Here is a 15,183-nt window from a genome sequence, read left to right on the forward strand (position 1 = left end):
CGAACCTTCACAATGGGAATGCGACTTTGTTTCGTTCTTTTGATCTCCCGATCCATGATCTCGACTGGTTCCTCCACGAAGTAGAGATTTTCGCTAACTTCGATTTCGTCGAGTGGTATCACTAGAGTCTCATTTGATAGGCAATTTTTCAAGTTTGATACGTGGAAGGTAGGGTGTACGTTATTAAGCTCTTGTGGTAATCGGAGTTATTACGCCACGGGACCAATCCTGGCAAGGATTTCAAATGGTCCGATGTACCTCGGGTTTAGTTTCCCACGTTTACCGAAACATATCATTCCTTTCCAAGGGGAAACTTTCATTAGTACCCGATCTCCAATATGAAATTCCAAGGGTTTGCATCGCTTGTCTGCGTAACTCTTTTGTCGATCACGAGACGTCTTCAGTCTTTCCCAAATTTGAACAATATTTTCAGTGGTCTCCCTTATGATTTCAGGCCCAGTAAGGGTGCTATCAGGGACTTGCCCCCCCAGCTAGCTGAGTATCCCCCACTTCGGCCCAACACAGGGGTGATCTGCATTTGCGACCGTAGAAAGCTTCGAATGGAGCGACTTTAATACTAGTGTGATAGCTGTTATCATAGGATAATTTGATAAGCGGTAAATGGGTATCCCATTCCTTACCAAATTCTATCACACAGGCTCTCAACATATCTTCTAATGTTTGTATGGTGCGCTCGCTCTGCCCGTCGGTTTGTGGATGGTAGGTCGTACTCATATCTAGCCTAGTTCCTAGAGATTTCTGTAGGGACTGCCAAAATTGCGAGGTGAATCTACTATGTTTTGATTATTGATACTTTGGTTTTGACATGAGATATTATTATGAATGTTTTTATACTGTTGGTTTTATTTACTAACTTAATTCAAATGAAACTTTTTGGCCTGTATTTTGGGATGTTACACTAACCCAGGATCAACAGTGAAGATGGATGTAGATGGCATGCCTGATGGAACCACTTATTTCTCAAAGTTTTATGTATGTTTCAAGGGATTGAAGGATGGATGGATTGAAGGTTGTAGGAGGATAATTGGACTAGATGGTTGCTTCCTAAATGGAATATGTAGAAGTCAGTTGCTTTCTACTATAGGTAGAGATGCAAATAACCATATATATCCTATTGCTTGGGTTGTTGTATCAGTGGAAAGTAAGGAAACATGGAAGTGGATTATTGACCTTCTAATTGAGGACCTTGGAATGGGAGCTAGTCATGGACTAACCTTGATATCATACCAACACAAAGTAATCAATTTATATTCTTTCCATCTTTATTTGAGCTTATGTTTTGTTTATGTTGTTTATGTGTTGTGTCTATTCCTAACAGGGATTACTTGAGGCTGTGAAGGAAAGGGTTCCAGCAGCGGAGCATAGGCAATGTGCTAGGCACATATGTGCTAACTTCATGAAAAGGTTTAAGGACCAACAATTTAGAAAGCTTTTGTAGTATGCTGCTGCATCTACTACCCCTGCAAAATTTAAGCAACATATGAATGAAATCAAGAAAGTAGAACCACTAGCTTATGATCATTTGATGGAAAAGGGCCCTAAAACTTGGAGTAAAGCATTTTTTCAGACTGATAGGGCTTGTGATGCATACGAAAATGGTATATCTGAGAGTTTCAACTTAGTGATTGAAACTGCCAGGAAGAGACCACTAATCATCATGTTAGAAGAAATTCAAATTTATGTGATGGAGAGGATTTATAGACAGAAGATTAAGGGGAAATCTTGGGATTTAACCATATGTCCTTCCATTAGATTAAACTTGTCCAAGCTTAGGGATCTTCAAAGGTAAGTGCTTAAAAATGTTTGTCCTTATATATATTTGTCTTTTAACATGTGTATGTGGATAGATTTTGGAAAGTTATACCATCTGGTTATCAACAGTATGAAGTCAAACTTGGGTATGATGCATATGTTGTGGATATTGGTAGCATGACATATGCCTATAGAACTTGGCAGTTAACAAGTTACCCTTGTGTGCATGGGTATGCTTGCATTGCAAACCTCAATAGGGATGTAGAGGGGTATGTATCACCATGGTTTACCACAACAATGTTCTTAAACTATTATAGGTATACCATTAACCCACTTAATGGTGTTGATATGTGGCCTCATGTAGACTACATCAAGCCATTTCCCCCCAAAAGGAGAAGGCTACCAGGAAGACCATCAACAAAAGGAAAAATGGATCAGATTGAGAGAGAAAACCAAGGAAAAAAGCATTCAGACACAAAAAGAGGTAGTGTGAAGAAATACAGCATATGTAGGGAAAGTGGGCATAATAGAACAACCTGCCCTCAAAAACCAATTGAGGAATCATCAAATGCAAGTTCAAAGAAAATGTGTAACATCATAAAATTCCAAACCAAAAATTTTTCATTTTTACAATCATCAAAACATGAGTAATAAGTTTAGGTTCCAATATAAGAATTTAGTCACAACCGATTACATAAAAGATCACAAAATGGTTTCTCCGAGTGTGTGTACGATCACGCCGGCGCCTTCCCACGGTCCTCGCTAGTACCTGAAACACATAACACAACAACTGTAAGCATAAATGCTTAGTGAGTTCCCCAAAATACAACCTACGCACATACGCCTTTCCAGGCCTTGACCTTCCGGTCCATGTGTCTCAGGGGACTTCCGTCCCGACTGGGTAAACCTTCCGGTCCTACCCACGTCAACCTTATAGTCCATATGACCACGCCTTCCGGACCATAACATGGTGCCTTCCGGCCCAAATCAACATATCATACATGGCACATATAACGAATAACTTAACACACATAAAGCATATATCTCATATCATATTCGACCTTCCGATCACACAGTCAAAACCCTTCCGGGTACAGTATAGTGAGAAGACTCACCTCGTATGCCTCGCTAAGTCGCTAATCGTGAATCCTAGAATCACTCGTGCTCGAACCCTCGAGCTGTAATCCTCCTATGATATCATGAATCTATAATTATTACTTGTACCACTAAGGTTGACCATCCATATCAAGTCAACACAGGTTGACTTGGTCAACAGTCTTTGGTCAATTTGGACCAGACTCGGCAAGTGCACCATAGTGACTCGGCGAGTCTACGCGTTTTAACCAACTCTCAAGGATTTTCCCTTTGACTCGTCGAGTACTCCCCCGACTCGACGAGTTCCACCTGGGCCTGAATCACGGGGCCACCGTGACTCAACTCGCCGAGTCGCAAGGACAACTCGGCGAGTCCCAACTTGACTCGGTCCACCTGTCAAGACCTTTCCAACTCTCTGCGACTCACTGGGTCACCCCCAACTCAGTCAGGACTACACACTGGGTGGTCTCAAGGACAATCTTTAAGCGACTCGTCGAGTCTGTTCTTCAGACTCGGCGAGTCCATGCCATGCACCAGCTAAAACTGGCTTTTGCGGTCAGATCCGTTCCATACATACATAGATCTGGCCTTCCCAAGCTCATTTGTCACGTAAAGTCTCAGTCTTGGTCGCCATGCAACGCATACAAGGCTCATTTTGGAGAAATAACCTCTAATATGGCAACCCTAGCTTCTAACTCAAGAGAATGGACATAAAGCTTGTCAAATGGGGCCTCCTGGACCTGCTAAGGTCCAGATCTAGGTTCCATATCTCCATGGGACCTTTCATACTTCCAATTTAAGCCAAGAAATGCAAGAAGAAACCCTAGATTTGACATATCAACCCAAAATACGAAGTTTGGCTCTGAAAGTTACCTCAAGAAGGTTCCCTTGATGAAATAGAAGCAGATCCAAGCTCCCCAACTCTTCAAGCTTGATCTGCTCCCTCCTTTCTTGCAATAATACACAAAATGATGAACAAATGGCCTCCTAACACACTCACAAGGGCTCACAGTCGTATGGGTGCTCTTAGGGTTCAAGGTGGCCGCAAATGAAGGCCATAAGGTCCTTTAAATAGGGCTTAGGACCGGGAAATTAGGGTTTCATTAAACAGCACGGACTCGCCGAGTCCGAACGCGAACCTCCGCCCAAAACCGCGACCCGACTCGGCGAGTTCGACCTCCAACTCGCCGAGTCCCCTCACAGAATATCAAAAATATGAAAGTAAAGATACCTGGGGATCCGGGCTGTTACAAAATGAAACCCAAGAAAGTTGGTATGTTTGATATATATATATATATATATATATATATATATATATATATATTGTATAACTTAACATATTTGGCATAACTTAACCTTTCAAGTAATGCAAAATAGGTAAAGTGAAGGTTGCATTGGCACATGAAGTTGGTATAGACAATGAGAGTGAAGTTGAAAAAGAACCTGAAAGTGAAGTGGACTCTTTTGATGTTGAATTTGAAGATGATGTGCAGCCTGAAGTGCAACCTAAAGTTCAAGATGAAGTGCAACTTGAAGTTCAAGATGAAGTGCAAGATGAAGTGCAACCTGAAGTTCAACTTGAATTTCACCCTGAAGTTCAAGCTAAAGTTCAACCTGAAGTGCAAGTTCAAGTTGAAGATGCTAACCAAATTATATTTCAATATCAAGTGGAAATACCATCTTTTCAAGTTGTAGTGGAACAGAGGGCAAGGAAACCTTCAGAAATAATTACAAAACTTAAGATAAGGAAGAAGTGAAAGGAAAAACAAGGAAGCAGTGATGACAATCCGTATGAGTTGGATCAGCTTTTGGCTTCTTGGACTGTTATTAATGTTTTGGCATCTTTGACTAACATGTTTTAACTTTGGAATCTTTTGGAACATCTTTTGAAAACTAGTTGGAATAGCTTAAATGCATTTTTAAGTGTGTAGTGTTTTACTTTTTTGCACATCTTTTGGGTTTAATGAATGTTTAACTATGTTATGTAAAACTTTTGACACATCTTTTGAAATCAATGTTCACTGAAATGTTTACAATGCATTACCATTTGTATTGTTTATAACTTATTACCATCTTTTAGAATACCAAGTGTAATCACAATTCCATTACAGTGTAATCACATTTCCATTACAATGTTCACAATTCTATTACAATGTTTCACAATTCCATTACATTGTTTGAACAATTCCATTCCAATGATTCACAATAACATTACAATGTTTGTACACTTCCATTCCAATGATTCAATTCCAATGATTCACAATAACATTATAATGTTTGTACACTTCCATTCCAATGATTCTATTACAATGTTTCACAATTCTTTTATAATACCAAGTTTAATAACAATTCCATTACAATGTACAATTCCATTCTAATGATCCAATGTAACCTTTTTTCATTCAAAACATCACAAAAGCATACATAATTTAGTCATACTACATCATAATAAACTACATAATTTAAAACAACATTTTGACATACATGAGAAACAAGAAAATCAATGCAAGTCTATGAGTAAACAATTTCCAATTGACTTTGTCAAGTTCTTGTTTATTGTTGTTCTTCTCTTGTTTAATCTTCATCTTGCATATGCTGATTATTTACAAGGTAAGATTGCAACTTTCTTCTGGTGTCATCCTGTAATGCCTTCTTCCATCTTTCCTCTTTTCATCATCATCCAACCATTGCCAAAATTTACAGTTTGGACTTTTTCCATTCTTCAAGAAATTTATAAAAACATTTTAAATTGAATGATGAAGAAGTAAAAAAATGATTAACCAGTGAGTTTTGACAAACTCTGAATTTCCTTCCAGAATTGTCTAGGGTTCTTGATGTCTTCACACGAGATGGCAAGTTGCAATCACATGGATGATCTGGTTGTAATTCGTCTTGTTGTTTAGAAGAAAAAGATGAGGAAGAAGATGTCATCGATCGATCTAGGGTTTTAATTAATAACCATTCGTATCTCACCCTTCTTATAATGTAAACACTTCTCAATGCCATGTAGGTGATGAGTATTGCAACGCAGAAGCAACGTAGATGCCACATCACCCAAAACCTACGATAATCGGTAAAGTTTGTTATTTGTGAGTGGCTAAAACAAGTTAGTTGGGTAAATGAGTACAAAAAAAAACAATATTACACATATGTGAACATTGGAAATACTTAGCTACCTTAATAAGTCAATTTCCCTTAAAAAAAATCCTCCATACTTTGCTTTTATTGTTTATTCACAAATATCAAGAACATATACATTACACAGAAAAGTATGTTACATTTGGTCTATGTCCATCTTTTGATTCTTTCTTTTTGTTATATTTTGGTATATATACGAGTGACTTGATTTTATTTTTATAACCCTCGTTTATTTGTTGACCTGTCAATCCAACATGGTTGATATCGTGTTTACATTTTTTGGTAATTGGATTTTTTTTAATTGAAATGATTGATTGGAATCATGTTTCTAATTTATGGTTTCTCCTATCGTATGCTGCATCGATGGTGGTGGTGGCGGTTTATGGTTTTCCATAGAAGGCTTCCAACAGGAACAACCATGACGTTTCTTCAATGAAGAGAACTAAATATGGGAGCTTGAAAAGAGAGAGGACTTGAGGAAGAAGGTGCGAGTCCGTCTAGTTAATACAACAATAATTCATTTCGTTTAAAAATAACACAAATAACATAAAAGAAGCTTAAAATGTTAAAATATACTGATAATAAGGACCAATAACTGTAAGATAATAATACCAGATAAAACGTTTGGATGAAAAGGAAGTTAAAAATAATTTAAACATGTAAATTGTACCAAATCCTAATAATTATTTCTGAAATTCTAAGGTTATCAGGAGTGCCTAACACTTTGACAACTCCAAAAATATTATTACATCACTACAATTTCCTCACCACACACCAACCTACGAAATTGTCACTATTCTACATCACATTACATTATTATATTTGTACTCTATGTATTAATATGTTGAACATTTGAGAGAGAGACTAAAACATGTTTTATTGACAAGAAGTCACCGCCAAATTAAAGTAACCTATTAAATAACTTATTCATCTAAACAACATAAATTCTCTTTTTATTAGTTTATAATTGTGATCATGGAATTTAGTGGGAGATTGAACGACAAACACCGTCCCATAATGTTGAGGGCGTAAGCAGATGGATTTTTTTTTTTTTTTTTTTTTTTTTTAATTTATTTATAACAAATTACTATCTTTATCATTTTCTAATAACATATTACCATAAGAACAACCTAGTGTGTATTAATCGAGTAATATGATATTGAGGTTGTTGGAGCCAGTTCTCAAAGTTTAAGGTCCTATAACAATAAAGTTGAAATTTTGAGGGGGTGTAATTGCAATTTTTTCTATAATATTTCTTTCCGTCATCATCTCCAATTCCTCTGCTTTTTATGCCACTACAATTTTCAGATGTTGAGTCTTTTGAAGCTCTCTCTCCTCCCGAGTCCCGACCATGGTGATGAAGTGATGTAACACGACAGAAAGGCAAAACCCTTTTACTCTTCACCCCAATTGGCACATAAGTAGTGGAAAAGAAGAAACAGGGAAAGATTTAGAGAGATGAAGATCTCCGTCAACTTTTGGCTGAGAGGGTATTCATGAAAAAAAAAAAAAAAATCGATTTTTCTTCTCTGTATAATTAAAAATGGCAACTTTACAACAACCCCAACTCGATTTAGAATCCGGTGGCGGCGATGGAGGCGGAGATGACACCCGCCGGCAGTCTGGATCATCTGATGGGAGTGAAGAGAGTTACAGAACTAGTATTGGGATCACAGGGATGGTGCCGGAGGAGGTGGTGGAAACTGGGATGTCATCCTCTGTTTCAGAGTCCTCGGCGGTGGATCTGGAAACTGGTGGCGGAGGCGGAGGCGGAAATAAGGTACATTTATTGAAGATTGAAAAGGATTGTAGGATTTGTCATTTGAGTTTGGATGTAAACAATCAAGAATCGGGAAATGGGATTCCGATTGAGTTGGGTTGTTCTTGTAAAGACGATTTAGCAGCTGCTCATAAACAGTGTGCTGAAACTTGGTTCAAGATTAAGGGCAACAGGTAATTAACAAAAACCATCTTCCATGAATTAAATTTTATAACTTTTTAAAGATACCCATTTACATATTTTCCATCTTTTATGCTTTGGAACTTCTGTAATTGGGATTGATTTTGCTTCTTGCTTTGATTAGAGTTTAGAATACTTAGTTCTCAACTTTTGTTTACCACTTATTTGCGACTTTGCTTTATGCTAGAAATTAAGTCGTTTTTGTTAGTAAGTTTAAGGTTTTTGTTGTATTCATTTAGTTTCTATTTACATGTTTTGTCTTTTTCAGTTTAGTCACCTTTCTCTATCAAAGAATTAGGAAACTTAAGTTTAGTGCCTTTTCAAGTAATCCCTGCTGCATTTTTCGTGTATATATATATATATATATATATATATATATATATATATATATATATATATATATCTTTTTGGAGGAAAATGGACATCATTTTGTCACTAAAATGACAATTGCGTAATAAAGTTTAAAAAATCCATTTTTTTTTTAGTTTTTTACTGAAAAAACGATTTCGCAAAAAAGGTTATTTTATCTTTCATGAAGTAATTAGTTATTTTGTGGCATAAAATTGAAAATATAACATTTTGTGATATTTCGTTTTTTGGTATTTGTAATTTTTTATGATTAGCCTTCTTTTTATCGTAAGATTAAATTTGTCCAATCATTGATAGGTTCTGAAAAAATATTATTAAATTGTAAAAGAGAATGGAGCCAAAAAGAAAGAAAGAAAGAAAACAATATTAACCTTGGTAAAACATGTTTATTATTTCAAAATAGGTAGTGAAATACTTTAAGGAACACAAGGATAAAGGAATAAGTTCAGAATAAAGTCGACAAAGCTACTTTTTATGAAATAAAAATCAAGAAAAGAAAAGAAAAGGGCCGACCCTTGTAACAATGCCTTATTTGCTTTGGAATTTTTTTTGGGACCGTTTTGATAAATCGACCACCAATTCGTAATATGGATTTTTTGGATTACGGATTTGCTTTTTGAATATCTTATTATAAAAATCTTTACAAAATTCAAACTTTGCGAAAATACATCTTATGTGTATTTTGCACATAGAAAATCGTTTATATCTTTGTTGTTACTCTTATTTTCTTTAACAAGAATAACCTTGGATGACGTTTGTTGTGTGTTTGAAAACAAAAAGAAAAAGATCTGCAAAATCGTGGTACTCTTGTGTGTATTTTGAACATAGAAAACCGTGTATATCACTACTATATCTTTTAACAGTGATGGAATTTGCTTTCTTCGTCTTCTTTCACTTTTTCTTATTTGGTAGCTAGTGGAGTTTTATTCGAACCAACAGCAACATAGCAACTTTTCTAAAAGTTTTGAAGATTGTTATTAAATTCAATTATTAAGGAGATGACATATGATTCTTGTCACTATATTTTATTGTTGGCGTCCTAAGTTCATGGAAAAATTCAATTGCACATATGACCAACTTTTGTACGATTATCATAATAACCCAAAGGGCTAATTACAAAAATAAACAAAATGGCAAAGGTAATGTCAAAATATAATCGTAATTTCAACTTTTATCATAAAATGGTCCCATAAAAAAAGTATACGGTGAGATTTTTAACTTTTCGCAAAATGATATCATTTTCTTAAAAACATATTGAAAAAATAATTTTTTCAAAAAATATATTTTTCAAAATTCATCAGCGTGGCTTTTTATGCTAAAATTTGAAAAATGGTATTTTAGGATGTTAACTTTTTATATTTGATTCAACCACTAGCAAAGTGTCTTATTGATATGAAACACTTTGAAATGAAGTTGATCAATGTCCGAATCTCATATGCATCAACCTTATGGTGACCTTGTTAATTACAAAAAACCTTCCATATTTATTGGTTATTTTTGTGAGTAGCCCTTTCCCAAAGGTATATTAATTCGTTATTACAGCCTAATTTGATTTTATGTCTTAATAATCAAGAACGTGTGAGATATGTGGATCAACTGCAAAAAACGTTGCTGGTGTAGATGAGGCTGAACCAATAGACCAATGGAGTGAAACAAATGGTTCAACACCATCACGAGCCACTGCACCCATGGTTACATCAGAGACCCGCAACTTCTGGCAGGGCCATCGGTTTCTCAACTTCTTGTTAGCTTCTATGGTTTTTGCTTTTGTCATCTCCTGGCTTTTCCACTTCAATGTGCCATCGTGATTAAATGTGAATCATGATCATGGGAAATAGAAGCAAAGGCCATGCAAGCAAAGAAGAGTTAGTGGGGTACTTTTTAATTTGTTGATATTATGTAGTCTTAAGTCTTTCATCTATTAGATATTGTATTGTTGTTGTAAGCTTTAAGATATTTATGAATTGTTTTGAGATTAAAGAAAGAACGCCAAAATTGACTTTTGAATGTCTAATTTGGACTTTTCTAGATTTGATTTGTTAATAATTTATGTATGTTTTGGATGAGTTAATGGCGCATTGACATGACATAAACGAGGAGATAAAAAGAAAACCTCATTTTTAGTCTTTTAAAAGTATTGTATATTATTATTACATGGGTTTATATATATATATATATATATATATATATATATATATATATATATATATATATATATATATAAAAGTTTATTTGATATCATCTATATTTTGTGAGACATGAGGACTAAATCTGAGCCTTTGATAAAAAATGATCTTGTGGCTCATAAGAAAACGTGATTAATACTAATTAATCTAAAAGATTAGTTAATTAGGGGTAGATTAGTCACTAGGTTAAATTTTAGATCATCAGATATGTTATCTTCACTTTATCACAAACCCCAGCTGCTTCGATTCTTTCTTCCAATTCACACTAATCGATCAACATTACTTGATCTTCGATTCTCGCTAATGAATCTTCTATTTGCTTTGAGTTGAGTGATTGAGGTTTATGTTCATTTGTCGACATCAACAATTCATTACAAGATTTTTATCGATTTTAGCTTTGTGATAATCGATTTCATCCAAGGTAGAAGTTCAAGTGTTCAATCGATTTCTGCTAATCTTCATCGTTAACAATTGCTAACGATCTTTCAAGTTGTGCTTTTACTCTACATCATGATTTCATCAATTGATCAAGGTTTGGTTTTTCTTCCCCCGAGTTTTCATCACTTTCAGATCAATGATTTTTAGCCATTCATCAACAGTGGTAATCAATCATCAACGGATGTCGATTGCCATCAGATTGATGATTCGAGTTTACTCTCAAATCAGGTGTTTTATCAATTTAACTTCATCTTAAATGTATTATCATTTCAAGTATTTGATTTCAGCCATCGATTATCAATTTCAAGCTTTTGGTTTTTTCTGTGTATTCGAGCACATATTACATGAAGATAAGCAAGCTAAAATAACGTATATTCGTGTTATTTTGTGCTCATTCTATAGAATCAATGAGGTATGTACATAACTATTATTATTCTTAAGCCAATTCTCTTACATTATACATGCACTCTACCTGTTTGATGAAAGTCCTAAATAAATAAAGAGTCTAATATAGAGTCTGATATATCACTCCTTCCTTCCCACCTTTAAACTTTGTTACTATTTAATGATATTGACGCTAAATTCCAAGCTAATTTTTTTAAACTTAGTGGTGACTGGTCTACTTTTTTCAGTGATTGAAGGACATACAGCGATCATCGATGCAAATGTTCAGTGCATATGTTGGAAGAAGCATATCATCCATATCTTGCCACCATTAATTAATGATGAGAACTTCAAGAAGCATATTGACATGTTTGGTTTCAATGGTGCTTGGCCCATAAAGAGTTAAAGTGGCTAAGAAGTTGATGGATGATGAGGACTTAGTTTATCTTTAGAATCAAAATCTATAATGAGGATGTTGGTTTAATTTACTCCCTGCACTCTTTTTATTTCTTTCTTGATGAAATTGTTCTCCACATTTGTGTAACTTTAAACATTGTTATTGCAGAAAATATATATCCTAATACCCATCAAACCCCTTTCATCCCTTTCATAATGTAAAGTGGTACATACAGTTATGAAATTAGCTAAAACTTTCATGTTTTCTATCATTACAACTTTTTTGGTAAGTCGTGAATGGAACTATATAGAATGTGACTCGATAATAACTTCCTGGAGTATCTCATTTAATGTAGTAGAATGTTGTAAATTTGCTTTTATATATATATATATATATATATATATATATATATATATATATATATATATATATATATATATATATATATATATATTTTGTTTGGTTTCAAGTGATGTATTTGAGGTAATTGAATAAAACGATAACACTATATTCTAATTTTTTTTTACTTTTACATTCGTATTTACAAATAAACTATGCATTATTTTAATTTTATTACATATATATTGTTATATTCTAGTTCGATATTTGATTTTCATATAATCATTTAGTGTTACATTCTATTTATAATGTTCTATATATACAAACATCCTATAGCATTATTCTATAAGAATATTAAGTTGTAACTTGAATATAGACAATCTAATTAAATTATTCTGTTATAATAGTATGTATATTCAGAATATTAAATATAACTTTAGAATCTTATGTAATATAAGTTCATTTTATATGTTATATCACAATATAGAATATTACACTTTAATATCATAATATTCCATAAAATTTCATAATATTACGTATCAATTAACAACATATTAGTAAATACTGTAACCTTGTGATATATTTTTTATAATACAAACTTGAAATTTTGGTTTTTAATCTATGAGGTTTTAGAATATGTTTCAACTTCCAGAGAAATGTTTGATCTTTATCCTAAAAGTATTCATTTTATTTTATAAACTTATATGTTTTTCACTCGTATACAAAAGTTTATTAGTCTAGGTTCCTACATATTATTTGGTTTCCTATACACTTGAAAGAAATGATGGTCTGAATTAGAATATTTCATCTTATAATATAATATTACATCATATTACAGTCTTTCAGATTATTACACATTAACATTATAAACTTTTCTTTTCTATAAATCAATTTTTGTCTATAGAGTATTTTATATATTCCTATAACACTATAAACTGTAAATTTAGAATGTTACATAATATTTCATATAATATTAAAATCTTACATGATGTAAGTTAATTGTACATGTTACAACATAATTTTAGAATACTACGCTTAAATTTAATAATTATTACAAATAACTTCATGATATTACATATTAACAACACATTATAATAATATTGAATATTTTTTGAATAACTAGATTAATATCATATCATTTAGTATTAAAAAAACGAAAATTTAATTAGATATTGTTATATTAGAATATCTTGCATATAACATAGAATTTTACAGAATATTATTCTATTAAAACATTCTACATATATATTATAAAACCTATAACTTTATTTTATTATATTATAAACATCATACATCATAAACTACAACATTCTAATGATTTTAAACATCATACATTCTACTTATAAAATTTACATTGAATAGTGACTTTAATCTAAAAAAGACATAAACATCAACTGACAATAACGAACAACACATAAAATTATTCTATTAGAATATTATACATATACTTGTTATTACATAAAACATACAATATGATTTTGATGAAATATTTTACACAAAGAATTTAATTTTAAACTGGTCTAATATGTGAAAGATATTACTAAAATTACACGACATAAACTACAAAATTACATGTATTATCATTTAAAACATAACTATTATTCAACCACAGTATTTGTTTATTAAATATTCACCAATCTTCAAACATTCAAACCATAACTACTATTTACCAAACATTCAGCCATACATGTTAATTAAAATATAGAGAATATAGCCAATATTCAAAGAGAAAAAGACTCCAAATTCATTAATCAATAAATTCTTGCAAATATTTTATAAATTCGATCAACAATCTTCATTTCACTGCATCGCTTCCTATGCCAGGTTAAGAAGCTTTTGTCAGTCAGATTTTATAATATTAGAATGTTACATAATATAATTTCATTTTACACATTAAAATATTAGAATATTACACTTTAATATCAGAATATTACACATGGTTTTAGAATATCAAATCTCAACACAATATTAAATCTTAAATAGTTAGAATAGCCAGAATAATAATGTATCAATGAGTATTAAACAAGCCTAAATTTAATTAGGTATTATTCTATTATACATATACTTATTGTAACATAAAACATAGAGTATTACTAACATTACATTACATAAACTATAACATTACATCTATTATTCTTTAAAATACATAACACAAATTGAATGTCAAAATTATACATCATATATTCTAAAATTACTACTACATTGTAATATATACTTGTTTCATATTTTGTTGGCGTGTATTTGATTAGTTTATGAGCTATGTGATGAGGCACCATGAACTACAATTTTTTATAAACCTTGTCGTACATTCTTTTCTTTAGGACCAAAAACTCATTTCCCTTGATTTGGTAATTTTGTTATTTCATCTGCATCAAAAAAATAAACCATACTTTTGTTAAAACAATAAACTAGGATATAAACAATAAAGTTTTAAAAATGTTCTAAACATGTTGTTTCCAATTAAATCCATTTTGTTTAAAAATATATATTACACATTACTTAACAAAAATGTTTAAAACAAGTTATTTCAATAAAATTAAGATGTCTAAAATAATACCTGACATATTACTTAACAAAAGTTTGAATTGTTTCCAACAAAAACAAAATGTTTGAAATTAGAATATGACATATAATTTTAAAATATTTCACATAACTACATAGTATTAGAATGTTTGATTAGAGTTTAAAATACTTAGTTCTTAACTTTTGTTTACCACTTATTTGTGACTTTGCTTTCTGCTAGAAATTAAGTCGTTTTAGTTAGTAAGTTTAATGTTTTGTTGTATTCATTTAGTTTCTATTTACATGTTTTGTCTTTTTCAGTTTAGTCACCTTTCTGTATCAAAGAATTAGGAAACTTAAGTTTAGTAACCAACTGTTGAGTTTGTTCTCATTTGGTCCCTTTCCTTTTTTTATGTATCCAATATACCATCGAACTTTTTGTTTGTGTTAACCATAACCATTTGATCGACTATCATAGGTCAAAAGGGTTATATTGAACACAAACAACAAGTTTGATGGTATATTGAGTACAAAAAAGAAAAGGGACCAAATGAGAACAAACTCAACAGTTAGTTACCCTTTATAGTCATCCCACCACCCCC

General features: G+C 32.3%; 2 protein-coding genes across 2 annotated transcripts; both read left to right on the top strand.

Annotated features, from left to right (window-relative positions):
- The first annotated feature begins 942 nt into the window (after nucleotides 1-942).
- Nucleotides 943-1,459, top strand: LOC145009418 (uncharacterized). Its single transcript, XM_078968114.1, has 2 exons — nucleotides 943-1,257; nucleotides 1,340-1,459. Exons 1-2 carry the CDS (start codon nucleotides 943-945, stop codon nucleotides 1,457-1,459), a joined length of 435 nt encoding a protein of 144 aa, XP_078824240.1.
- Nucleotides 1,460-7,302: 5,843 nt separating this feature from the next.
- On the top strand, nucleotides 7,303-10,363 carry LOC145013216 (uncharacterized). The gene is made up of 2 exons (XM_078972019.1): nucleotides 7,303-7,959; nucleotides 9,909-10,363. Exons 1-2 carry the CDS (start codon nucleotides 7,550-7,552, stop codon nucleotides 10,141-10,143), a joined length of 645 nt encoding a protein of 214 aa, XP_078828145.1. The 5' UTR covers nucleotides 7,303-7,549; the 3' UTR covers nucleotides 10,144-10,363.
- Nucleotides 10,364-15,183: the final 4,820 nt, after the last annotated feature.

The sequence above is a fragment of the Lactuca saligna genome, chromosome 8 (assembly GCF_052625555.1).
Source record: "Lactuca saligna cultivar CGN05327 chromosome 8, ASM5262555v1, whole genome shotgun sequence".
In the NCBI taxonomy this organism is placed as follows: Eukaryota; Viridiplantae; Streptophyta; class Magnoliopsida; order Asterales; family Asteraceae; genus Lactuca; species Lactuca saligna.